This window comes from Falco naumanni, chromosome 7 (assembly GCF_017639655.2).
Source record: "Falco naumanni isolate bFalNau1 chromosome 7, bFalNau1.pat, whole genome shotgun sequence".
NCBI classification, from domain to species: Eukaryota; Metazoa; Chordata; class Aves; order Falconiformes; family Falconidae; genus Falco; species Falco naumanni.
Genome location: NC_054060.1, coordinates 4,810,132 through 4,835,972, shown reverse-complemented (window position 1 = coordinate 4,835,972; position 25,841 = coordinate 4,810,132). Strand labels below are relative to the sequence as shown.

The 25,841-nt window shown below is 43.8% G+C and overlaps 1 protein-coding gene across 6 annotated transcripts in view; it reads left to right on the top strand.

The window, feature by feature from the left end:
* The window catches only part of MAP2K5 (mitogen-activated protein kinase kinase 5), a 140,332-nt gene extending 114,948 nt beyond the window's left edge, over positions 1 to 25,384 (top strand). For 3 of the 6 annotated variants that reach the window (XM_040600609.1, XM_040600608.1, XM_040600607.1), the window contains 2 exons: positions 2,116 to 2,161; positions 24,976 to 25,384. In XM_040600609.1, the coding sequence (XP_040456543.1) occupies positions 2,116 to 2,161; positions 24,976 to 25,080 (151 nt within the window). In that variant the 3' untranslated portion in view covers positions 25,081 to 25,384. Of the gene's footprint in view, positions 1 to 2,115; positions 2,162 to 14,811; positions 14,973 to 15,515; positions 15,912 to 24,975 lie in introns of those variants that run through there. The other 3 variants (XR_005828869.1, XR_005828868.1, XM_040600610.1) reach the window with 3 other exon arrangements.
* Positions 25,385 to 25,841: the final 457 nt, after the last annotated feature.

The following is a 25,841-nucleotide window of genomic DNA, read 5'->3' as shown; positions in this document are numbered from 1 at the left end:
GCTGAGACTCCTAAGAACTCATCTGGGGATAAAGAGGCTACAAAGACTCATGTGTATAATATTATTCAGGGTTTTTTAAAATATTACTTATAAAATTGCCTCAATATTTAGAAAGGCAAGCAGCCTTGATTAATTCATTGGCTTTTCAGTAAGTAATTTTTACTGGGAGTCGTATTTTAAAACACACCACTGGGTATATTTTCTTTCCTTAAAACTGAATAGTTCATTGAAAACCTTTTAAATGAAAGGAGAATTGGGGAGAGGAGGAATTTGCAGGATAAAGAATACAGTTCTTGAGTGACTAGAGAATAAAAATCTTGAGGGTAAGCTCTCTTAAAGAAACAAAGTGAAGGGAATTTATTTTTTTTTTTAACTGTCGCATCTCCCCCATTCCAAACACACACACCCCCCCAGAAAAAAAGAAAAGGCGAGGGGGCAGCTATTTATGTACAGCAGGAGAAACAAGCTTGAATTCTGTAAAAATATGATGTGTTTGATGGAGAAGCCATTGCTTCTGCAAACACGCGCTTCCAGGGCTGGATGCTCAGCTGTGCTAAATCGGATGGAGCCATCTCAGTGTGTGCCACTGCAAGCTGCAGCCGTGGGGCTGAGAGGGAATCCTGCTCCAGGGATGCGCCCTCCTTGGCGCCCTCAGCCCCCCGCAGGTCTATAGGTTGGGCTTCACGGCGCTTTCAGATTCTCTGCTATATGCAAAAAACCAGCACTGCAGCAAGAGTCGCCTGATAAAACTGGATTTTGAATATGCAACACAGGAGAAAGTACCTCTCAGGACTGACATAGCATGTAACAAATAATACAGACACAAAAAGCGGTCTGATTATCGGTTAATTAAAGTAACTAAATAATTAAAGTTTGTGTAACACAGGCCTCCATTTTCAATAGTTTCAGTTTACAAAGCGCGGTGCTGTTTGGAGGATTCTGCAGCGCAACGAACTGATGTGTGGGGAGGTCTACGCGCTTCATCCTTGCAAAAAAATTGACGACAGACTGTTTTTAAAAAAAAAATAATTCTCATTGAGGCAGAGAGAGGGATAACCTGTGTTAAAATTTCCACAGATGTCAAACTGAAGCATAACTGATGGTGGCTAATAGCCTTGTTTTCCCTCGGGACACAGCTACTTTGGACTGTCAGATTAGAACTGCTACCAACCCACTCGTCAGCCAGCTTGCGTTACTGGCTGATGCCTGCATTATTTGAGGGGCTTGTTGTTATTTGTAGGGAGGGTAAATCGTATTGTTAATACCTCTGATTTACAGCACAGATCATCTAGTATTTTAGAAATAGTGTCAGATTGGCCGTACTTTTTAGTGGGAAGCATTACCATTTAAAAAAAGCAAATGAGAAGAAGCTCTATACTATTTAAGCAATCAATTCCTGATAAGTATTAGAGATGTCAAGTGAACAGCGTATCAGACTTTATGACTTTATGCCAATTACGCCATAAACACTGGCTGTTTGGATGTAATCCAATTAGTAGGCAGCTCCTGATGGTCACCTCTGTGCCATGTTATTGTGTTCCTTCATGCAGCTAAGCACAGCCTTCAATAGCTAATTGCACCTGTTGCACAGAAAACTAGGACTATTTGGATGAGAAACATGATCTTATAAACAGGTTAATGCTGTGTAATGAACTATCACCCTGCAGTGTAATGGAAATAAATGTGAAAAAATTAAGGTGGAAACCCCAGGGTATTGTGCGTTCTCCTGAAGCTGTTTAGTGTTAGAGTTAAATTTCCCACCTGTTTGTATAATACTTTGTGTCGAGCTATGTAATAATCCCTAGCAAAATGAGAATCAACTTACTGTGCCTTCTGAGCTGTCTGGTTTGCAGTCATCTCTGTGTTTTATACACGTTCATGGTTACAAACGGCGTAGACCACCGCATCCTGTAAGGGAGGGGTGGAAGGGAAGGAAGAAATCCATTAACATTTTGGCCACTGTTAGGAGCCCTGTCTTCCACTGGCACGTGATAAAGTTAAGAAATACGTTGAAATTCTTCATTCTGTGTTAAAAGAGGGTATCTTCAATATTTAAGCAAGTAGGATAAATAAGCAATTGTTTATATATGAACGTTTTTGTTTTATGACACATAGCATGAAAAAACAACCAAAGGAAAGGCCAGCACCTGAAGATTTAATGGTAAGTGAAACTTCAGAGCCCCTCGGTGTGTATTTGTCTATGAATATTTTTTAATTCATGTATATAGAAGTGTATCCATTCTCTTCTGTATTTTTTAGTATTTCATGTAATTACATACTAATTTAAATGTAAGCTCTTTCTGGCTTGTGCAGCAGTTACATATTTACAGAGAGTTCCAAACCAAAGGTGGAATTATGACTCCACTGAGGTTGATGGGCATTTTGCTGTTACCTTCACCATGGCCCAGGCTTCACTGGTGATTTGGGGAGTTAATACAGAACTTTCACAGCCAGTATGAAGTTTCAGTCAAAGCCATTTTGATGCTTAATACACAGTTTTTTTCAGTTCGTATGTCCAGGGATTACAGCTTAATGTAGGTCACTCTTTTGCCATCATTTGCCAGTCTTAACCGTTCAAAATCTGAAGACTGAAAACAGAGGATATGGTCAAAATACTGTATTTTTGATGAAATGCAGGAGCCACTGTTTTCACTTATGTTCATGTAAAATGAAATTAGATTAGCTACAGAAGATTGAGTTAATACGTAGCTTTGGTCTGTCCGCAGAAGCACGCTCAGTGTTGGAATCTGAGCTCAGAGACCACTTCTTCTGCTTGCAATTGCCATTTTTTCAGGAAGGCAGTAATGGGGTACCTGCTCTCAGGCTGGTCCCCCGTGGCTGTGCATTTAGTGCAGAGTGCCGTTTTGACTGGTTTTAAGCAACTAGAAAAAATTCTATACCAAACAATTACCACAGATATTTACAGTAACTTATATTGTAGATAAGAGTTGTAGGCCCCTCTGACTCACCTCAAATATATTTGCTTTTTAAAGGTTTATTGCTTTTCTTTATATGTTGTGTTTCCTGTAACTCAGAGGTTTCTGTAGAATCAGAATTTATTTTCTGTGCATTAAATATTTGGGAATAACTTTAACACATTTTAACAAGATCAGGACACATTTGCATCGTTTCGTTTCTTGCTTACATGCTGCGAACTGCGAGTAGAATACACAAGTGTTTCTGTTGCAGCTATTCTCTAGTTAAAGGCTAATCTCTGAAGATGCCTTGGGGCAGGTATCTCACAATCCAGACTAGTCTCAATTTAGATCCTGGTTAATAAAGTATTTAACTGTGAATCTAATTTTAAGGATATTAACTTCAATAGATCTACATTTGAAGTTAGGCACCTGCTTAAATACCTTGGTAAAATGAGGCCTTAAAGTTTATCAGAGCCCCTGCACTTTGTGGTGGTGTGTGTCTCGTATGAAAGGCTTACACTGCCTTATTTTGTCTTTTTTATTAACTTTTGATGGTTGGAAAATTCTTGCAGTTAGTCACATCTGAGAAAACTTGGAACAGGTTCTAGAGATGTAGACACATTTACCTTGTGCACTATTATGCTATGGCTGGATAGCTTAGCTATTAAAACAACGGAATAGGGTTTCATAAAACCTGTGTCTGTTTGTAAATGTATGTTTCAGTGATGCAATAGGCCTGCCACTTATAAATAAAACATCTGCAGATCGCACATACCCCCATAAGTATATATGTATGTTTGTAAGCAATAACACCACTCCAGGGTGTAGAGTCATAAAAATGAGGCCAAAGGGTGAGTGCCTGCAGTACCAGGGAAGTGCACAGATTTATCTTTACAACTACATGCCCTGGAGTGTGCTAGTCCCCTTTTAAGGATGTATTTTGTAAAATAATTTTAAAATTATAGCGGCTCAGGAAAAAAAAAAAAAAAAGCCTTCCTACTTTTTAAACAAAATCTTTTCTTTAATCCATTTTTCTCCTCATTCTGCTTTCTATTCAATTATAAATGAACTTGCAACAACAAGTACTAAAGCATGAGGTAGACTGCTGCTGAAATAAAGAAGTGACCCAGTCCTTGCCTGCAATGTGGCTGACCCTCATAAGATGCCCTAAATTCCCTCCTCCAGCCTTGATGGGCTCAGAGCACCCTGTGCTTTTCTGTAACAGACTCACTATTAGCTCAGTGGTTGCTCACCGTCAAGCCCTTTGCATTCTTGCACTTACCCAGTCTTGTCAAGGAGCACTTTATTTATAAAACCCATATGCATATATACATTAGCATCATATGTTGGTATGCACACAGCATATCTGCACATACATATACATACGTGTCTGGAAATTACCATACTTTGTTGGAAATTGGGGCCAGAACAAAAGCTGTTAAATACCCTCTTTTTTCCTAGATTCTAGATTTTCTAAATTATAGAATTGCTTACCACAATACCTTTCTAGCTCCACGTCATACCTTTCTGAAACCTCTGTTGTAATTCTGATGGGTATCTCCCTGTTAACTACCAGAGTGGGTAGAGTGATGCAGGCACTATCGGTGAAATCCTGGACTTGTCAAGGTCAGCTTACCATTGATTGAAATGAGAGCAGGATTTCACCTTGTTCATTGGGTTTTGGGGGTTTGTGGTTTTTTATTTAGAAGCGTACTAGCTAGGATGAAAGGTACAACACACAATCATTGTTACCTTCAGACAAAACCATGGAGTGCAGGCTTTCTCCCCAATGAACATTAACTGTACTGGAAGTCACTATTTTGTAACCAATTAGTATAATTAAAGACTGAAAGCAAAATGAAGGAAGCAGAACATCAATCTTTTTCTGCTCTCCTGATAATCAGTGAATTGTTAAATGCGTTTGAAGAGCCGACTAACAATACCTGGCAACTCCAGTGAAGTCACAGGGCTACATCAGGGATGGATTTACCCCGTCTATCATGTTAGGAAGCCCTTTTTTTGTAAAAGCCACTGCACATTTTGTCAGAAAATAGGGCCAGAGCCAAGGCTGTGTGCAATTTCCGTGTAAAGTCAGGCATTCTATTACCATAGATATTCTTGCGCAAGTGAACACCAGATTTCCGTAACGGCTGGCATAAATCAGGTGCACGTATTCACACACGGTCGCTATGCCCTTCCTTCTACATACCCATCCACAAAACAAGATAGAACATCAGTTTCTCTGTGTGTATTTAATCAATAATTTAATTGTTTCAAAATATTTCAAATTAACAGACTTGTTCCACAGAAGTGGAGGGGGAAAAAAAGTAATTTCACCAAGCCCTGAGAAAATTGTCCATTCAGGGAAAGACATAATCTTTATAATTCACCAGTGGTGATTCTGAACCTCACGCTTACAGTGTCTGCTCTTTTGTCTCCAGTTTGTTCCCTCGTAAGAAGCGAAAGGCAAACAGTCAATTAAATTGAATATACTCCTGTTTCAGCACCAGGGAAGGCCGCACAACATCTTAGCGTATTCCTCTGTCTCTCTTCTCTTCCCTTCCAACAAGGAAAGAAAAATCTCAACAATTCTTCTGTATAAAGGTTTATTTTATTCCCCTCCCCCCGCTGTGAGCTTCCGGTTTTCATCTGGAACGTGGAGTTCCCTGGCATGGCAAGCCTGGCTCCCCGGGAAACGCAGGCACGCCTGTGTATTTAGCAGTTGTGATGTGGCGGTGCGGGTAAGGTTTGAACTCCTGCTTGTGCCGAGTGTATGGGTAGGTGTCCGCAGGCTGGTTTGCCTCGGGAAGCTGTAGTTCTGACTGTATTTACGGTATTTTTCAGCAGCTTTCCATTCTAAGCTCTATTTAATGGAATCTATGCATAGTAAGTAATCAGGTCAGAGAGAAGCAGCATCCCCTGTTTGAGATCAATCGCTGGCTAATACTTTATCTAGGCCACTTTATTATCTCATGCTGATTCCATTCCCATTCTCCTCCTCCTTTGTAGCATGCACTTCAGCTGTGGTAAAAGTACGTATCGCATACATATTAAAAACATATACCCATTCTATCTGTATGTAAATGTGTGAGACACAGCTGGATATTGCAGGAGTTTGATTTACTAATAGTTATTATCTGTTCTAGCTGTTCAGAGGCAAAGAGAGTTTCAGAAAACAAGCTAGCGCAGAAATTGCCTTTATGATATCACTATCCTGCTTTGGTAATTGTTTAAAATCTCTTCTTTAGCTGGAAGCTTGGCCTTTTATTTTGCAGATTGTGTGCACTTTTCAGAAAGCCAGCAGAATTCTTGAAGTCTCTTGTTGAGTTGTTTTGTTAGTACAGCATTGAACTCTACCATGCTACATATGGCTATTTAAACAAAAGCGATTTACTTAAAGAACTTGTGTCTGAAAACCCAAAGTTAAGCGTGTAGCAGTTATTCCATTGTGCCTTGCCACGGGTGCATAAAAGTACAGTCTTCGGGATGCTGCTTGGATTTTTTAAGGAGGGTATTGGGCAAGGGGAGGCAATGCTTTTGGCCAAGGAGATCGGTCACCTTCTGCACTTGATTACTTTTGCACAGGTCTGATAATTTTTGTTCAAGTCTCCAAATTTTAAGCACTACTTCTAGCTTTTCTCCTTTTTCAAATTTTAATTTACTGACACTTTTTATGTTGGTGTTCTGTCAGTTTAGAAGACTGTATGATAAATGGTATATTATCTGTGTCAAAACCACGGACTTGCTGGAAAACATGTTCTTTGTTTTTTCTTATTTTAATGCCAAGTGCAATTTTGAAATTTCCCATTCCTATACATTCAGCAATTCCTCTGTGTTTCAGGAGTGGCATTTAGATTAGGCACCCTGATCTTATTAGCTACAATGGGCATTTTTTCAGATGGATCGTTTGTGTATTTAAGTGTGTTAAGATACGTGTCAAGATGTTAGAGACTCTCTAAAAACGGATTCTGGCTGGCTGTTCCCCCATCTCCAACAAGTATAGGAAATTAAATAGGTGAAGCTTTTAAGTATGTATTAAGTATATGTAGTATTAATAATGTATTTTAAGTAGCTGTATTCCAGAGGGTCTGGACAGTAGCACTTCTTACCAGGCAGAGCTAAACTTATTTGGAGCTTGTTGTGTTAAACCATTGTTTGTTGCTCTTAGGAAACACTTTTATGCTTTAAACAAAGAAATGGAGGATCAGCATAATCCTATCTGGATGTTCATATAAACCTTCAGAATAAAGACAATAATATACTACCCACTTACGTTTGTCAATAAAAGGGATTTCCCCAGCGGCTGGTTGGGCTTCTGCATTAGAGCAGTGGCATCATTGACTTGAGTAGCTGAGATGGCTGTACGGGTTGGGTTTTTTGATGGTGTTAACTTCTAGGAAAGACCAGAGAGCCGTCTGTGCTTCGCTTTGCTTTTCGCAAATACATCCCATAAATCTCATGAAGACAGCTTTACAGATAAATATTTTCTCTCTCTACCTATCTGGATGTTTATGCCTCATTGCTGGATCACAGTGACCCAAGAATTTTCCCTCTTCAGCTACTTAGAAGCATTAGGGTTGGGGATTTTTTCCTGAGCCAGTTCAGGATCTCCTACCAGTGATGATTTGTCCAGCATAAAATTGTCCATGCTTGGAGCTCTGATGGATAGCTTTGTTTGCAAACATTTAGACTCTCCTCTGTCACAGTGGTCCCAGTTATTCACCCCATGACAAGGAGGAGTTCTGACACGCCAAAACACATGCCAGATGTGAAGGAAAGGGCGCTCTCCCGATTTCTCATGGAAAGAAGCACAAAGCCAAGTCTTTTGGCGGTTGTAAATATAGAATCATAGAATTGTTTATGTTGGAAAAGACTTTTTAAGATGGAGTCCAACCATTAAATGTATATGATAAATACAAAACCGTATCTTCAATCTATCAATTCAGACATAGAGTGGACGAGGAGTTCTGGATCAAATCCTGGATAGACTGGAGGCCGTGTCAAAATTTATATTGACTTCATTGATGCTAGGATTTTACACTAGGGCTCAGGGTGCTCTTGTCACTGTGTGTTCATTATCTTCCTTGCCCAGGGTAGCTCAAGAGTTGGAGAAAAAAATGTCTTCTTTCAGGTGGCAGCATTGCTCAAAGCTCAACTCAACTGAAATGGGGAAAGGTGGGTTATGGATCTTGTATGGATCTTGCTCCCTCTCTCTTTCCCTCTGTCTTTCAAAAAAAAAAAAAAAAACAAAAAAACAAACAAAAAAAAACCCTCAGCCATCTCTGTCCTTAGGGGTCTGTTTTGTTGTTCTTTGTCACTTGAGAAATCAGCTACCGAAATGGAGAAATACATTCTATCAGCGTCACTAAATCCAGCAATTACAGAAGACTGAGATTGTGACAAGGTTAACGTGTGAGCATTAGAGTTTGAAGGTGTTACGTCCATTCACTGTCTTCTGCAGTCGTATTGCTCATACCACCGCTTACTTTTTACAGAAAATGTGAACAGCTGACTTTCTAACGTGCCCTAAAGCTGCACGATATACTGGCACTTTCCAGTGAAATGTGAAGTGACTGGAGTTGGCTGGAAGAAGAGTTGAAAATCTAAGGAAATTGGACAAAAAAAAAAAAATTGGCAACAGCTTAGAGTGATACAGTTAATATTTTTGGTTACTTGACTCTCCTGGGCTTTGCGGTTTAATTTGAGCAAATGTTTCATTTGGCACTTCTGGTTGTTCTGTAGTTCTGCAGGCACAGAGACAAATATTTACATCTCACTCATTTTGGTAGCGGAATTGCAAGTCTTTCGATGATGATACATTGAGAAGCTGTGCATTTGTCTTGTTGATATTTTTGTCAGCTGTCTTCCCTACATACTTACTTTAAAAAAAAAAAAAAAAAACCTGTTAACAGTTCCTAAATAGGAGCCATAGCCTTAATTCCCAGAGTATTGTCCTCCTTGTTCATTCCAAATTCATCAAGGAATTTGGTCTAACAGGCAACTGTTGAAATCTCCATACGATATTTATTTGTTTAATGAAACTGGATTTTTAAATCTATTCACTCTGTGTGAATTAAAATTGCTGGCATTTGTGTGGTACAAGCTCCTCATGGCTCTGCGTTCCGCTCAGCACCTCCAGCCGCTCCTGCAGTATTAAATAAGAGCAATAATTGCTTCTGAATAAGCGGGGTATAAAGCAGGAGATACAGATACGGCTTCTTAGTGACCTGTGCACATTATGCCTCAAATCCCTTAATCAGATTTGTGCCGCTTGATTCTTGCATCCGCAGAAATTCAGCTGGAGGATCAGGGCCTAAAGTAGTAAAAAATCAATTAATACTACTTTCTAATTTGTGCGGTTGACAAAAACGCATATAAATAGGGGACATTTTTCTACTTAAGAGGGCCGCACTGAAAGATTTTTAATTGGATTTTCATTGTGATTGACAGCAGTTGATTATGACAGTAACTTTATTTGGCTGGACTGTTATAGCCCTCTTGTTCAGGGCTGCTTTTTTTTTTTTTTTTTTTTCCCCCCATCAAAGCTCTTTTTTATCCACAGAATCCCGGCGGAGCAGCCGTGCCTGTGAAAGAGCCTTTTAGCACCTTTGTTGCCGCCATCCCTGGTGATGATTGGGCCCAGCTGGTAGCAGATAAGAAAATGTGCCTCTCACAAAGAGGTTGCATCTCCCCTCTCCCTTGTTTCAATAATTTTAAGAGCCCCAGAAACCTGTTGAGGATTAGAAGTAGCTTTAGATGTGAAATGAGTGTTAAGTATTAGTAATCGGGAGATTAGGGCCCCGGGGACAATGGGAGATAAACAACTGCAATTAAGGCAAATCTGCCAGAGTAAACAAAATTTAGCAGAAACAGATGCCCTAACCATTTTGGGGGATTGATTGGAGGGCACCGAGGAATCGATTTTTGTCTTGTTTACACTTCCAAACCCCTGTGATAAACTGGGAGGCTAAATATTTCATACAGGCTGATTTTAGTTAATTTTTTTCCAGCTCCTCACAGTAGGCCTGCTCTCTTCTAACAGTGACCAGGCCCGAGTTTATTCAGCATTCACAGGGAGCAGCTAATTGTCTATGAAGGGCCCCTGTGTTTAAATGGGCTTGACAGGAATTTAAATTTTGTTTCAATCAACCTCTGTGCTCACAGCCTGCTCCAGTTTCTAATTTTTAAATTAAACATGATTTTTTTTTTTTTGTAATTTTTTTTTTTGAAGCTGCGGCCTCTCCTCCAGAGCCGGCTGCTCGCGCTCCCACCCGAGGCAGCTGCCGCAGCACGGGAATGCGCAGGTTTATTAAGGCCGTAATAGCAAAAGCACGACGAGCTGCAGCCATGGAAAAGTTCATTGTCCCATAAATGTGCATCTGCCTGTTTGGTTTTAATGGGAGATGCTGGGGTAAGCGCTCGGCTGGTGTAAATCAGGATGGCTCAGCCAGCGACTGCCTGCGCGGCTGGGGAGAAACAGGGTTTCCACTGGGGAAAGGCTCCCGGTAGGGAACGGTGGCATTAAAATACAAGTCTGAGAATGGAAATGGTTTTCTTGGCCTTGGACATTTGTTCAGTGACCTTGTGAGAGATTCAAAGGAATTTTTTTTTTTTTTCTCCAAGCCAACTAGTGGTGATATATTTTGCGTTCTCTGTGTTTGCAGCAGGGCTCCGTGCATTTGTTTGGGCGTTATTTCATACCTGAACTTTCTCTGCTCTGAAGATGGGCTGATTTGCCAGTATATTCATGTTCAGTCCTCTAATACTTGCTTTATTTAGTCTCTTTACCAAACCTGGCAAAAATGAGGATGCTATTTTGCACTGGATGCAGGCGATGTGTAGGCATGTAATGTGATATGATTGTACACTGTACTTTTAAAAACAACTTGTTCATTTGCAGAAACTTCATCACAGAAACGCTAGCGAAGTATGGGCTGTTTCATTCTCCCTTTTTGTTTCCAGCCAGATCATTTTCTAGGTTTTTTTGTTCATTGTTGTTATTAGAGTGTGTGTGTGTGCAGACGTGTGTATGCACGCAGCATTTTTTACTCCAAGGTTTGGTTGAAAAACATTTAGAAGATTGTTTCAGTTTACTCCGGTTTAGTGATTTCCTTTTTTTTTTTTTACCTTCCCCACCACCCACCCCCCCGCCACCCCCCACACACAAACACCCCACCCCCATCAGTAGAAACCAGTTTCTCCAAACCTGGAGAACACAACCAGGTTTTCCACCCTTCTTTGCCGGTCTAGGGGATCACTTAGCCCCTGTTTGAAGGAAATACTATATCAGCTCTTAATGTCTGACTAGCTGTTTAGTGTCAGCGAGACTGTTCTCGTGCTTGCAGTGAGGCATGAGCTGAAGACACTTCTGCAGGTGCATCTACATTAACATTAGAGTTCAGGTCAGGTGTGCCTTTTTGGTGTGAATGTCTTGCTCTCTCAGAGCTACCACTCTTTGATTCTCATCACAGACAGGTCTTGAAGCTCATGAATTGAATCGATTTCAAATGAAACCAAACCAGAAGATGTGCTCCAGGCACACACCTAATGAGCTTCAGCTACTAATGGGTGCTGCATCCACAGACCAGACCCGAGCTGGTCAAAAGTAAAACCTCCTCCATCCCTGAAACACTGCACCAACCGTTTCACTCTGCAGATCTGCTTCTGTTGTCGACAGCTTGCTAATGTTGACATACTCTATCAGCCTTGGGCCACTATCTCTGTTCCTCTTCTACAGCTCTTCTTAACCTGAGCAGCACTTGCAAAAGCACGCTCCGATTATATTTCGGTTGCCTTAGTTTTTTTTAAGAGTCATCACAAAAAAGATACCTTTGCTGGGAGTTTGCTCGTTTTGTTAGCTAAGCACCAAGAGGCATGCCAAGCACAGTTATCGGTTTAACAGCAAATATCAAAAGCAAAACTGCTGTGGAAAGAATGATCTGCAGATGGGCAAATAGACTCCTCTGTGCCACAGCCAAAACCAAAACTCTAGTAAATTTAAGACTAGTATCTGCCACAGAAGGAGAGCAGGAAAAATCAGACCCATGCACACTCTGAGGTCCTGCAGTAGGAGGGGGCTGAGCTGTCTGAAGTCAAGTCCATGCTACAGAAGTCAAAGGAGATGCACTAGTTCCTGCTAATGTGACCTAAAAATAATTCCCTCTCGACCCTGAGCCTGGTGATGAGTTGGCAGCCTGGACACATGAAGTACACAAGGGGTCTCTGAGGGCTGTTTTTAGGGCCACCAGCACATCATATGGCTATGGCCAATGTCCAAAGCTTCAGAAGAAGGTTGAGGAAAGGATTTCCATCATAATGGAGGGATCTGCGTTGCTGTTTGAAAATGGAAATTCAGGTCTGATGTATGGACAAGTTCCTCTTCAGGTTAGGGTTTTCAGGCTTAGGTTGTACTGTTCTTCCTCTTGGTCCATCCATTATGCTTGGGGACCGCTGTTATTTAAAGACAGATTCTGTAAATTGCAGCAGAATTTTGGTGCCTCAACAAAACTACTAAACCAGCCAAATATCACTTGCAATTAACTTTGTCATATAAAAAGTAAAAGTGCTTTGGTAAAAGTTAATCTACAAATAGATAAATAATGCAGGGGGGAATGCAACACAAAAGGAATCCTTCTCAAAAAAAAAAAAAAAGATAAACAAGTACAGCTTCAAGAGTTCACCGCTTACTAGTGTTATCCATTTATCTTTGTTTGATACATTTTGTATCATCTTTTCACTGTCTTAAATATCATCAGAGGGATAAAATCATTAGTGTGCTAATCTAGATAGCCATAGTTCTAACACTGACCTAGGCTAATCTGCCTTTGCAATTTCAAGAACTACGTTTGACTCCTCTGAAAGTAACCTTAAATTGTAGTCTTGTAAGAATTCCAGAGCTGTATCCTTCACTCCTTCTCCTAATGAGGTTATGACCAAATGCTCATTATAATTGCTTTAGACTCCTTTTAATTTTCAAGCTTATTAATCATAAGAAGAGTTATTTAAAATTGCATAAATTAATCTTAGATTAAAAGCCCATCAAAGCCTCGAAACAATTAAGAATAAGTAGGATTTCCCTGGGGCAGCAAGTTTTATTTTAATAGTGTAGTCAGGTGGATATCAGAACATTGAAGTATGGTAGTGATTAATGTATGCAAAATTTAAATGAGAGTTTTTAAATGGCAAATCTAAATCACATATTGACCTAACTGTAGGCTTTAACTGCATTGTCTGTCATATATTTAAACTGTTTAGTAATCAACATTTTAATTACAGTGTATGTTAGGGAGGCCTTGCAACAAACAAAACTCACCACTTCCCGACACTCTGCGTGGAACTGTTTAGCAGGCTGGGGCTGTGCTGCTAGCTGCGCAGAATAAGGAATGAGGAAAGAGAGCAGAAACTTCAAGGAGACTAATTATACTTGATCTTGCTTATGGATGTGTTCTTGTCCCCACTTCTTCTCCACCCAGAAAACACCACCAATCGATCCGGCTTTCATTCCCTCTTTGCTACCCTCACTGTTCTCTAGACAAATCAGTCCTTTTCTGCTCCCCGAGCTGGCAGAAGCTACAGGTGATGCCCTCATGAGGGTGGGAAATTCTGTGAGAATGTGACCTTGTGGGTCCTTCTGACTCTAGGAGTCCCTGTGCCACTCGCAGCTTTGCGGGCTCCTGCAGACCTACTGAAGCCCTGTTTCTTTGGCCCCTGCTATGGGTGATTTCGCTCTAGCAGCCAGCTGAGAACAGGCTGTCAGGGATGCTGAATTCCTTACCAAGCACAGCGAGCAGCAGTCCTTGCCCTGAATAGTCTCTGTTCTGAGGACAGGAACTGGGAGAGAGAACTGGGCCAGTAAACACTTGGTCCCAGATCAAACACAGCCATGCAAGCACATAAGAAAAGCTGGTACTATATGTTTAAACTTGCTCTGATTTGACGTACACCGTCCTGTCGCTGCAGGTGCCACCGCATGGAGGAGACGAGGAGGCTTCGTTTCTGGAGGAGAGTGTCTCTCAAAGCAAGGGTTGACCTTGCCGCAGCTCTGGGACACTGGGGCCATGCTTGCTAGACATGCATGCTCAGCCTCCCAGTCGCTGCTGTTTCAAGCACTTCAGGCACTCGCCCTTTTCTTTAAAGGGTTACCTCCCATGGTCAAAATGCATCCTAAAATTGCAAAAGTAAAACAAGAGATGCAACAGCCACGTAAATAGCATCTTGCAGGGTCTTTTTGCCCATGCATATGTTCTCTGTCTCCATCTGTCAATGCGAGCATTTGAAGCCTTCAAATTTTTTACCCCTCTCAAGCCTTAGAAGAGAGTGATGGAGGGAAGCCTGCTGCATGGAGCAGCCCCTGAGGAGGACTCTGACACCTTCTGTGCCTGTGAATTAACAATGTTTTGGGAGTCGGCAATAGAGTATTGGCCTGAGGATTCCTCGCTGCTATTCCTGGCTGTGGGAGCAGAAATGGGCCTTGTGGATAGCTAGCACAGATAATTAGAACAGCATTTAGTTTGGCTTGTCCTTGGAGGCAGGAGCTCTAGATGTAAAATCCTCCGCTACAGGAGGCAGTGGTGGAGTGATGAAATCTTACACGTGTTGAGGTCACTAGAGGGGGACACAGGCTCAGGCCAGGGCAATTTGGGTTACTCAGCACTTTGTGTTTTCAGGCATCCTGGGAAGATAGCACAGCTCCAGAGCTGAGATCTGTACTTGTCCTTTTGGAGGTCCAACTTGTGTTCCCATTAAACATGTGAATGGGCAAGAATTTCCCCTCGAGTATGTGCCCTCAGTTAATTACAAGAGCTGTAAATAGCATAGACGCATCAGTAGCAATGGGAGAACTAGCTGGGATAACTGCGGTGCACTGTTTTACAGCCAAGTTCTTATTTTCCAGAATTGCAGGGCTTGCGCTCCTTCAGCCAGCTAGGGATGAGTTGTGAGCCAGGCTTTTCTGATTTAACATTTGCATGGTGGCCATCTGATCAAGCTTGCCTTCGAACAAAGAGAGCCCCTGCATTGGAGGAAGGCATGGGACATCCCAGCTGATTCAGGAGCGTAAGTGTCATGATTTGGTCACGTTTTACGCTGACTTACTGCAGACACAGGCTGGAGTTCTGCCAGGTGGCTCTCAGATGTGATGGGGTGGGGTGGAAGTGGGTGCAGATGCAAACAAGCAGGTGGCAGGTGTCCTTCGGGCAGCGATGGAGCTGTGCAGAGCTGGGTCAGAGGATGCTCTTCCTAGGTCTCAACTCCTGCTGCCAGGAAAGCCTTACCAGTGTTGTCAGGGATTAGGGAATGGCAGGGAAGGGGAGCAGGTTTCCAGTTTTCATTTTATTCTTAAAAGGCGCCCCAGTGCTCAGAGGTGCCATGCTTTGTGCAGGCAGAGCTCTGTGCTGATGCATCTGATGCACCACGGAGACATTCGGTGCTGCAAAGCAGTGACGTGCTGTTTCTAATATTGCCTAATAAACTGCTGCATTGTCTTTTCCCTCCCCCCTTTAAAAAATGGCATCAAAATTGCATGTTAAGCAGAGAGTGAGCTTCCTTTAAAGCAGCCTGTAGCCATCAGTAATATTTATTTTCTCTGTTTGTTTTAAGCCTGTGAAGACTGTGGTTTCCTCCATAGTGTCCTGATGGAGCCCTGACCAGCAAGCGTGCAATGCCCCTAGCCCTAATGTGCCATTAATGATAGGTTAATGTACAGTATAATGTTTTTTGGACTATGGGTTCATTACACTTCTGAGTGCAAGGTCCTTCTGCAGAGCACCCAAGGTCCCATTGCATTATATCATGCAATAAAAATACCCTTTTCATATCACACGCTAATAAACTGTATTTGAAATGCTGTCTAAGGGCACTGCCATTGTCTTGATAGTCTGTGCCTGCAACAGTTGGGATCTTTTTATTATGGTTTTTGTTATGCTGAATTCAGATTTTTAGATGAAATGCATAATTTGTCTGTGTTTCTTTGTAATAAATGGAGCAGTCCTTTAACTGCACAGTCTGGGAGGATTCCTGTGAACGAGAACGTTAAAAGGATGGCACTGTTGCAACCAGCAGCAACACTGCTTATTTCCTAACATACCTCGCGTAAGCATGAGGTCTCTTATTGTAATTTCTAATTTGCCAGGTGGTGTGGTTACGTTAGGGTGTCATGTAGTTGTTAACATAAGACCTCGGTCCCTCTAATGGTGTCCCTCCTTCCTCCTCTGTATTCATAGGGTTTACATTAATGCCTGTCTCTGCAGCTCGCTCCTGGCTGCTGGGAAGACAGGCTTTCAGGATGTCGACAGGCAGCCCCCAAGTGTTCGCAGCTGCAGCCATAGCCTGTGCTGGCTCTGCCGGTTCTCCTGCCCGTGGCATCGAGCAGCGGAGGTGCTCCCTCGGACCACATGAGCAGCGTGGCACGGGGCACCTCGATGGCACAGCTGGCGCTGGCCTTGGCTGTGCTGGACTGAAAGTCAAGTCTCAGCTCTTCTTGCCGTGGAGGAGAAATGAGGGAGGAAGGACAGCACCCCAGGAACTCAGCACTGCTTTTGCTGCCACCAGAGCAGTAGGAGATGCTGTGATGCCATGCGGGTGCCTGGCTGTGAGCCTGGCAGTAAGCGCAGCCCCTCCAGCCTGGCTGCAGCATGGGCAGGAAAGCCACGGCACTGCTCATCTCCCTGTGCAATCTGCTGTTCAGGCCACAGTTACCCCTTAGGTTAAGGGGATGCAGGATGATATACCCAGGTTCCTCCCCTTAACCTTCACATCCTCCTGCAGTGAGCAAGCACTGACCCTGGCATATCCTGCGGGAGAGCTCAGAGCAGGTCATGCTGCCTTCCCCAAGTAACCTCTCACTGCCCTGTGTCAAAAATGTAAGGAGGAGATGGTGTGGGTTAGATCTGGATGCACTGTCAAAAAATTCGGACCATTTGGGATTAAGGTTCCTGTCCATGCCCTCCCCGTTTCCCTCATGTTCTCTGCCCCAGGAAACACCACCCTATTATTTTTGCAGAATTACAAGGAAATTGGTGACTGACCAGTATTTCACATTGGGAATGTACTTTGTGGCCATCCTGGCTAAGGTTGGTAGCTGCCTATTTCACGAACCCTTTAAACCAGTCTCACAATACATGCCTGCTTTTGTGCCTGGAAAGTCCTGTGAAAATCACAGAAGCATTGCTTAAGGCATGTTTTTTATTGTCTGCCTGTCCTTTGGCAGTGTTCAGGAGCCTCAGCACTGGGCTAAACCTCCTTGGTGCTATCCAAACACAAGTGTTCTGTAGTCAGTGGTAGAGGAACTTATTTACAGGAGAGACTCTTGTGAAGCTTTGATCTTCCCTGTACTGGTGTGTATGAGAGGCAGTGTAAACTGATACGTTTGCATTAGACTAAATAGCTCAAAGGATTCAGGTAGCCCAGGTTTGGGGCTGTGGGTGGTGCACAGGCTTTGTATTAGGGCTTGTCCCAGGGGAACTTTCATCTTCCCTGGACGGTTCATCCTCGCTCCTACCAGCAGTGCTGGCGAGCAGGTCTGGAGCAGAGCTGCATGTGGGCATTTGGTGCTGGAAAAGGCCCATGGGTCTGCAGTCCTACTGAGGATGTGATGTAAAGGTTGTTGCAGTGAGCTCTGGGTGAGTTATTACCAGAAACAAAGATTTCTCCGGCCGAAGGAGGAGGCTGTGAAAGCAAATTGCTGAATTTTAAGGGTAGGTAAAATTATGGAACTTTTACCCTTGAATAATGGCAATTTAATTGACTGGGCTAAATGATTGATGGTTTGTGAGCAATGAGTTTGAATTACCAGGGCTGTGTGTTCAGGGGGGCACTGCCCTTTTAATTTCATGTCAGATATTTAAATCATTTACATCACCCTCTGCGAGGTGCTCCCCTTTGAAAGAGTTAACCTGTCTGGTGGGACACTGCAACTTGAGAAATGTACCCTTTATCAAGAGAACGAGATGAGACAAGTTCATTTAAAAAGCCTGGTTTGTCATTGTTTATCTAATTTTCGGAGTTGACACAGAAAATTAGGCTGGCTGACACTCACTCTGGAGCTATCCCTGGCCCTGTCCTGCCTGACCTTTTCGACTCCGAGCTGCTGTGTGCTCCCAGCAGCCACTTCCCCCTGGAAATCGCTGTGCAGCCGTGCATCCTACCGAGCCAAAGCCCTGGCCAGGGTGAGGCAAGCCAGTACGGGGAAGCTGTTCAGTGGTGGCTTTTCAACCTGTTTTCTGCTGCTTGGGTCTGCTGATACTGATTGCCAGGTATTTTTAAGGCTGAGTATTTAAGAGTTGTCAGGGAGGTGGTTACCTGCTTTGTAATGTACGTGCGTAGAAGTCTGAGCAAATGTGAAATGGGTGGGGATGGGATCAGCTTTGTCATGGAGACATCCCACGATATCTGCGGGCTGCTCTCATGAGCATCTCTTTCCCTAGGATCATGCTTCTCTCCATGATGGTGCCTGTCAGTGTCACAGTGAGCTCTTGCACGTTACTGAGACTGAGACGTTGGCTGAACCATCACTGGTAGGGCATGGACAGTCTCCATTGCAGTAATTTTGCTGAGGAAGGTTTAACATCAATCTCTTACTTGCCAATTCACAGTGGATGTAAGTGCCAGTGTAAAAGAGCTGTGCTCTCTGCTGTTAGCGTGCCGGAGAGCCGGGTGCAGCTCAGCACCCCGACTCCGCTGCTGCGCAGGGGGATGTGAGTGCAGGACTGATCTGTGCTGGAAGCCAGCCAACTTCCCACATCAAAAAAAGGTGGATGGATGCTGCAAAAAAAGGTATGCACACCCCACCAAGCAGAATGTAATCCCACCAGGGTGGCGAGAAACTGGCCACTGCAACAGAAAACGCATTTCAAGCTACTGCACATTTAACTTTCTTCAGTGTTACCTTGCAAAGCAAAATAAATTTATAGGGGAATATTGAAGTACAGCAGGTTGCTTGTGTTTGTTTTAGAACATACTGCTCAATGTTGAAGCCAGAGCTGGGACTGCTATTTGTGGCTGAGACACTCAGTGACCAGAGCTTATTAATAGTGTCCAAGCTGTTGTGACTTTCATTTTTTTTTATTTCTTGAGGTGGCAGTTTATCCCAGCGCCATCCTGCAGCCTGGGCATGCACTAGACCTGGACTGGTGCAGCTGCATTTCTCCTTCAGCAGTTTTGATTTTTACCTGGGTTTTTTTCCCTTGTTCCTTCCTTCGCTCCCTGTCTAATCTCCCTGCCCCTTCTCTCCACTCTCCCCTCCAAAGATACCTCTGGTGTAAGGTGCTGGTTTCAGAGGTGTGCATGTTTTGGACTGTGGGAGTTAATATTTGCAGTACTCTGGATGCCTGGAAAGGGGGGAATGGGGGACTAGATGCTGAATAGTGGCAAAATGCAGAGAAGCTGAAGGGTAACGTTACAAAGAAGCTGCTAAGAGCAGAAGAGACTGCTGCTGGTGCAACCGCGGTAGCTGGAGACTTTGGAGGGAATCTTATGTTTTTCCCTGAGGCATTTCTAGATGGTAAGCCAACCGCAAGTCCCTTTTACGTAGTCTGTACTGCGTTATCACTTCAGGTGTTGCTGTAAACAGAGGCCAAGGGCAAGTTTGATGGACTTTGTTGTGTTCTCCACAATTCTGTATTTGCTCTTTGATAGATGTTTTTATTGGAGTTACAGACATGAGTGCAGCAGGCAAGATGCTGCTAAGTGAGATGTGGTCTAGCAAGGTCAGGTATTAGAAGCAGCAAAGTGGTTTTGCTGTAGACTTCAGCACAGGCTGTCTGTGGACATTATACATCCTTGGGCCACTTGTGACCTCCTTGCTTTCGGTGCCTGACCTGAACATGCCACAAGCTGTCCACCAAGGTTTGCAAAGATGGATCCCACTTGACACTGTAGTCTTAGCTTTGGTGGAAATCTCTGTTGTTCTATTCCCAGTTTAAAAACAATCAAACAAAAATCCAAACAAAGGAAAAGAACCAACCACCAGATTCTGAAAAACAGCTTCTAGTAAAACCATCCCTTCAGCCGGAGAAAAATCCTCACTAGAGCAGTATAGTCTAAAAACACAGGAAATTTAAAGTGTAGTTTCAAGTGAAACTTACTCCTAGGGAGAAAAGTGAGTGTGTAAAACCCCAGGCTTCAGTGGAATAACCTCACAAAACAAAGCAAATAGGGTGAACAGCATGGCTAGCTGATGTTTTCAACCTTGCATAGCCTGCAGTTTCCCTGTGCATGTTGTGAGTAGCTTAAATGCAAGGATGTATTGGGTGTGAGATGTCTTCCTCAGCGGGGAGTCTCTCTGTCGTAAAGGAGATTCATGGGAGAAGCGGACTGGCTTTAATAGCTGTTTTTTAATTGCCCCAATGCATCTGCTCTTCCTTGTCTGTGGGCTCTTGATTGGTTTTCCCTAGTTCTCACTAGTGTCCTTGACTGTTGTTTTGTTTAAGAGGCAAAACAGCTACTTCTAGGCTATCTTGCTTATAATAAGCATTTACCTTACTCTTGCACCTTTTGCACCCAAAAATACCAAAGTGCTGGGCAAAATGTGCTTGCAGTGGTTCTCGCAGCACTCTTGTGAGAAAGCAGAATCTTTTATTCCCTTTTTAACCGTGAGGCTGAGGGAAATTAAGAAGCTTTGTGAAGGTCGTGCTGGAAAGTATGCAGCAGCTTGGGAGTAAACGCCAGGACTCCTGTCTCTGGGTTCCTGATCATGCCCTCTCCTGAATTGTTTTCACAGGTAGGAACCAAGTAAACCCAGGAATATTTCAGATTGCATTTGTTTAGTAAAACAGTGAAACCCAAACATGAGGGATGTCTGGAGTAGGAGGTTTAAAAACAAGAAGGTGCCGTCTTTCTTTAGTGTTGTTCCTGATGTTAGACATTCAAGACCAAAGCTAAAGATTTTTAGTAGCCAGGTGTTGGAAGGAAAAAGACGTCCATATGCTCAGTGCCGCAAGCATCTGTGTACTTAAATGCATCATTTTAAGATCATCCATCTTCTTTTGGTAGCATTGAACTGTCTGCTGCCATCCTCAAAGCTCTCAAATGGACTCTGGTATCTCTGGATATATTGTTCTTCCTTGGTGGACCGTTTTCCAAGCAATGACTGAGTGTGAGCACCCGCACATCTGCCTGGATGGGAAATTCAGAGCTCTCTGACAAATTTAAAGTGGCTGTCTACAGCTAAGAATGTCTGAAAGGAAGCAATTTGCTTCAAAAAATTGAATATTGGGGGAAAACATCTATTTTTTTAGCAGTTACAAAGAGCAAATTCAGGAAGGTTGATTACAATGGCAGGTACCAGCTGCCCACAATTTCAAAGGCCTGGAGATAAAATGAAGGGCTTGCAGCTCAAGCCTGGTGGGAAGCACTGGCAAAACTGAGAAGGGGAAAGTAACTTCTTTGAACTGGCTTTGTTTTGGAAACCTGTGATCACACGAGCGTCGTGCTGCGCCCTCCAGTTTGCAGGAGTCGGGTGATCTTGCGTCTGCAGACTTCGGTGTCTCAGTGGTTGTTCTGTGGAATGTGCACATCCGTGCATTTGGATGCAGGAAAAACTCATGAGCTTTCTTCAGACTGCAACGGTGCCGTTTCTGTCATAGCTTCACCCTAGTCACTGTGGTGTCTTTCAGATTCTGTAGACTTTGGCATGGTGGTTTTTTTTCCCCCTGTTTCAAATCTGAGTTATTAGACTGAGCAGGCCGAAGCTTTCCCTGGGGGAAAAAGCAGGGCAACCATGGGGTGAGAGCCTGCAGCACGAATGAAAGGCATTCCCAAAGGCTCTGTATGGTTTGTGCCCAGTAAATAAAGAAATCCAAGAAGGAATGGAGGCCACCAGCCTGACCTGTATGTGCTGATACTAGAGAGGAAACCCATGAGTGCAGCTTCTCCCTATCCAGGCTGAAATACCGACTGTTGGTATCTTGCACGCCTGGTACCAGCACGTGCTCTGCCTGTCGTGCAGTTCTTGCACTTGCAGATCGTTACAGTCCTCTGCATCATGGGTTTTGCTCTCGTGGTTACGCCATCAGCGGCTGAAATTATTCATATACTCACTGATGATCAGCAGTTTGTTGGGAGGTGACGGGGGTATAGTTGTTGTGAGTTATCTTCTCTCCTCCGAAGTCTGGCCATGCTTGTAATGTGGTTCCCAGCATAAACCTGGGCAGTCTTTTACACTCTGATGAATGGACGGGGAAAAGTTTCATTTAAGTAGTTCCAGAGTGAAATCTGTTTCATAGCTGAGAGATTAAGCCACTAAATGTCTTGACTGGTGCAGCTGTGTCTCCTGCCACCTCCCACAGCATTAGCTTACAGGCAAACTTGCTTTTCCTTTTTCCCCACCTCTGGTGTCTCTCCCTCACCTTTTTTTACCCATATCCTTTCCTCTTAATATACCTCTTGTCTCCAGCCTGTGTGCTGTACCACCTCAGATCTCACTAGTTTAATTGTGGGAATTAGTCCTTCCAGCGGAATGGAAATGAGAACCGACTCCCAGGATCTGTCAATGAGTTCATGTTTACGTGTTTATTAGCTTTGTCTTGCCTCTTACTGTGGTGTTCCTCCATCTACATGGAGAAGGAGCCACATTGGCACGTTTTCCCACTGATCAGGGATTGCAATGTGAGAAGAAACAAAGGCCAAGTCACATGCCATCTCTGTGGGCAGCAGGGACCTCTAGCTGCCCGTCCGGGGACCCTGCTGGCACGGAGATTGTGATGTGTTGGTTTTCTTCTCGGAGCTTCAAACACAAGGTGGAAGAGCTCATGGGCACCTCTGCTAATCCAGGCAGCAGAGCAGAAGCATCTTTCCTGCCTCTGGGCCAGGACCCTTTTCAACTGAGGTCTTGGGTGCCAGGAAGCTGCTGAGATGGAGGAAAGATTTGGGCTGAGCTCTGCTCCCTGGGTGGAGGCTCAGGTCACGATGACTCGTGCGTTGCCCCTTCCCTTCCTTGCATTGCCCCTGCCCTGCGCTGCCTTTCCCAAAAGCCTGTTAGAGGGTGCAGCCAGTGTCCCACAGATGCACGCACGGAGCGTGAAAGCTGCTGTTGTACCAAGTCCTGGGGTCATGGCAGGTGGGGGGGCCCATGATGCAAAGAAGCTGAGGCTTTGTCTGTTCAGCAGCTTTCAGGGCACCAAAAGCCAGTGCGGTGAGATAAAAGATTTCTTCTCCTGGTGGACCTCTTGCTCAACTAAGTTGCTCCACCAGAGTATTCCTTCTGTCCTTCCTCAACAAGGTTAACTGGGAAAGCAACTGAGCTGGTCCCAGTAAGGTCTGAAGAAGGTCTGCACATCTCAGACCTTTCTCTGAAAAGTTCTAGCTGAGATTTCCAGCCATCCCAAAGAGCAGAAGCAACAGCATCTCACGCTTCCTCCATAATTCTCATAGATAATGGCATATTTTATTCCTGTGGCTCCTGCGTTTGCTGGCCCTGGCCCGCAGAGTGTTTTATTGCTTGGAGCTGATGCCTTGAGGATTTATTGTGCTCTATTTAGCCCAGTGCTGCTTCATTGCTCCGCTCGGTGCCATCCTAACCCAGCCGACCACCAGGCTTCCCGGGCCCCACGTCAGACCCGTGCTCGCTCTCCCTGCGCCGATTGCCGTCGTTCACTGCTGCGGCTGGCGTCGGGCTGCGCGCGCCGGTAATTCCCACATGTACGTCACCCTCCCCAAAGGCTCCCTGGCACATCTACTCTGATTACTTTCAGGCGTTGTTTGCAAGAGCTATGAAGTTTAGTGTTGCAAAAACTGAGCTGCTTTTGAGTGATTTGGAGTAGAGGTTTTCATCATCTGTGATGGTTTCTCCTGGCGATTGCTTTCTTTCAGTCATTTATGTAATTGCGGTACTTGGTTTCCTGTGGATTTTTATACTTCATTTGAGATTCATCTGAAGATGGCATGTTCCCATCTCTAGGAATGTGGCCAGATTGAGACATGAGCTGCCTAAACTGGCTGCTGAAATTGCAGGCCATATTTTTGTTTCATCCTGAGATGCTGTTCTGATTTTCTGAGGTGTCTAAGACACAGTCTTCCGGTGCCTGCAGTAGCCGTATCATTCATGGCCGAGTATTTTATAGTTATCCCTCTTTCCATCATACTTAATTCCCACAGTAGCTTCTCATGATAACCTGTTACACTTGGGTGATATTTTCATTTCTGTATCAACTGATCACTCCAAATGACACGTACTAGCATGTATGTGCGTGAACAAATCCCTCTTCTTACGGAGGCTGCAAGTGCTGCAGAGCCTGGCGCCTGGTCCTGCTGCGTCTGCAGGCATGGAGCTCAATGACCAAGTAACAACAGGAATTTCACACTTGCAGGGATATTGGGGGTTTTTCCAAGGTAATTTGTAGAACCGTACATTTAAAGGATGCCTGTACACAGGGTAAGGCGTAAGGTTTGCACTGATAGAAGTCAAGGACACAGATGTAAGTGAATGGTGGCATTCGTGCAGCCGCGTGTTTCGTTCAGTCTCTGCCCCGCAAATGATGTAGTTCATGTTGCAAACACAGACTGCCCTTAGCTTTCCTTTAGACAAAGGGGAGTGCTATGTCAAAGAGGTGCACAAGGGGGCTATTCAAGAGAGAAACTTTAAAATTAAGAGATCACAGAAAATTAAGAGGTCACTGACCTTTACAAGCAGACTAGCAGATTAGTGTTATTGTCAGGATATTTTTTTTTACCAAAATGTCATTTAGAAGTTCAACAGCCTGGCAGGCCGTCCTAGAAAGGAGCTGGTTCACAACAGAATGAGTTAATTGAACATTAAAAAAAAAAATTAAAAATCAGCGTTTTCAAGGAGTGCTAGGCTAAGGCCTCAGTAAAGAGTCTGAGTTCCCCCAGCCCTCCCTTCTCTGTATGGACAGTGTATGTGGATAATATGAATCCAGGAGGAGGGTCACTGGTTTGAATCACTGGTTTATTGCATTTTTATGACTGTAACCACAGGATGTTCCAGTGTATTTTAAAAAAAAAAAAATAAAAAAACAAACAAACAAATCAAAAAACACTTTTTTGGGTTTTCGCAGGAAGGGTTGTGTTTACCTTGGCTAACTCTGCCTATCCCACGTTCCAGGGCCACCCATTCATCGTGCAGTACAACGATGGGAATGCAGAAGTTGTGTCCATGTGGGTGTGCAGGATGCTTGAGGAGCGGCGATCGACCCAGGGACCACAGTGAGCTGGGCTGGCTCACAGTGCAAGACAACAGCCCATCCTGAACTAGCAGCACCAGCCCTGCGCTTCGGACTCTCAGTCTATCTGGATCATATTTCACTTAAAATATTTTCTAGAAGCATCAACAGAATCTTTCAGGATATTTGTTGCTGCCTTTCCTTCACCACCACATTAAGGAATTTTCTTCCCACATTTCTTCTGTTGCTGAGCAATTTAATGTCCTCAGATTATCTTCAGTTAAACTGTACACAGCCTTAAAGCAAGTATTTTATATCTATATTTTTTGTTATTGAATGTATTGTACATTTCCTGGCTCCAGAGTATTTTTTAACTGTTAAGTCTTTTCCTGTTGTACAAATGACACGCTGAGTGTTCAGAGGATTTTGTAAGGGGTTGTTGGCTGTCTTTGAGTGCAGGCATCCACAAAATGCTGGGTTTAAATGTAAAACAAAAGCAAACAAACTAAAAAAGAAGTATCTGGACTTGGTTATCCTGCAAGGAGGCAAGGGTTTGCTCTTCCAGAGTAAAAGGAAGTCAGGTAGATAGATCAGCATCGTGCTGTCGAGTGACCGGCGGTGCCTCTCGCTGCTCCCAGCGCCTGCTGCTGTGGCTGGGGTTTGCTGGGAGAGCCGAGCAGGGAAGACAACACAGTGCGCCGGTGTGTGCAAAAAGCATCCGTGCGCAGGCACTGCAGGCTGATCTGTAAAGGCAGAAAGGTTTTGCCGAAGTGGAAAGAGGTGAGTTGAAAGAGGACAGCACTCTCCT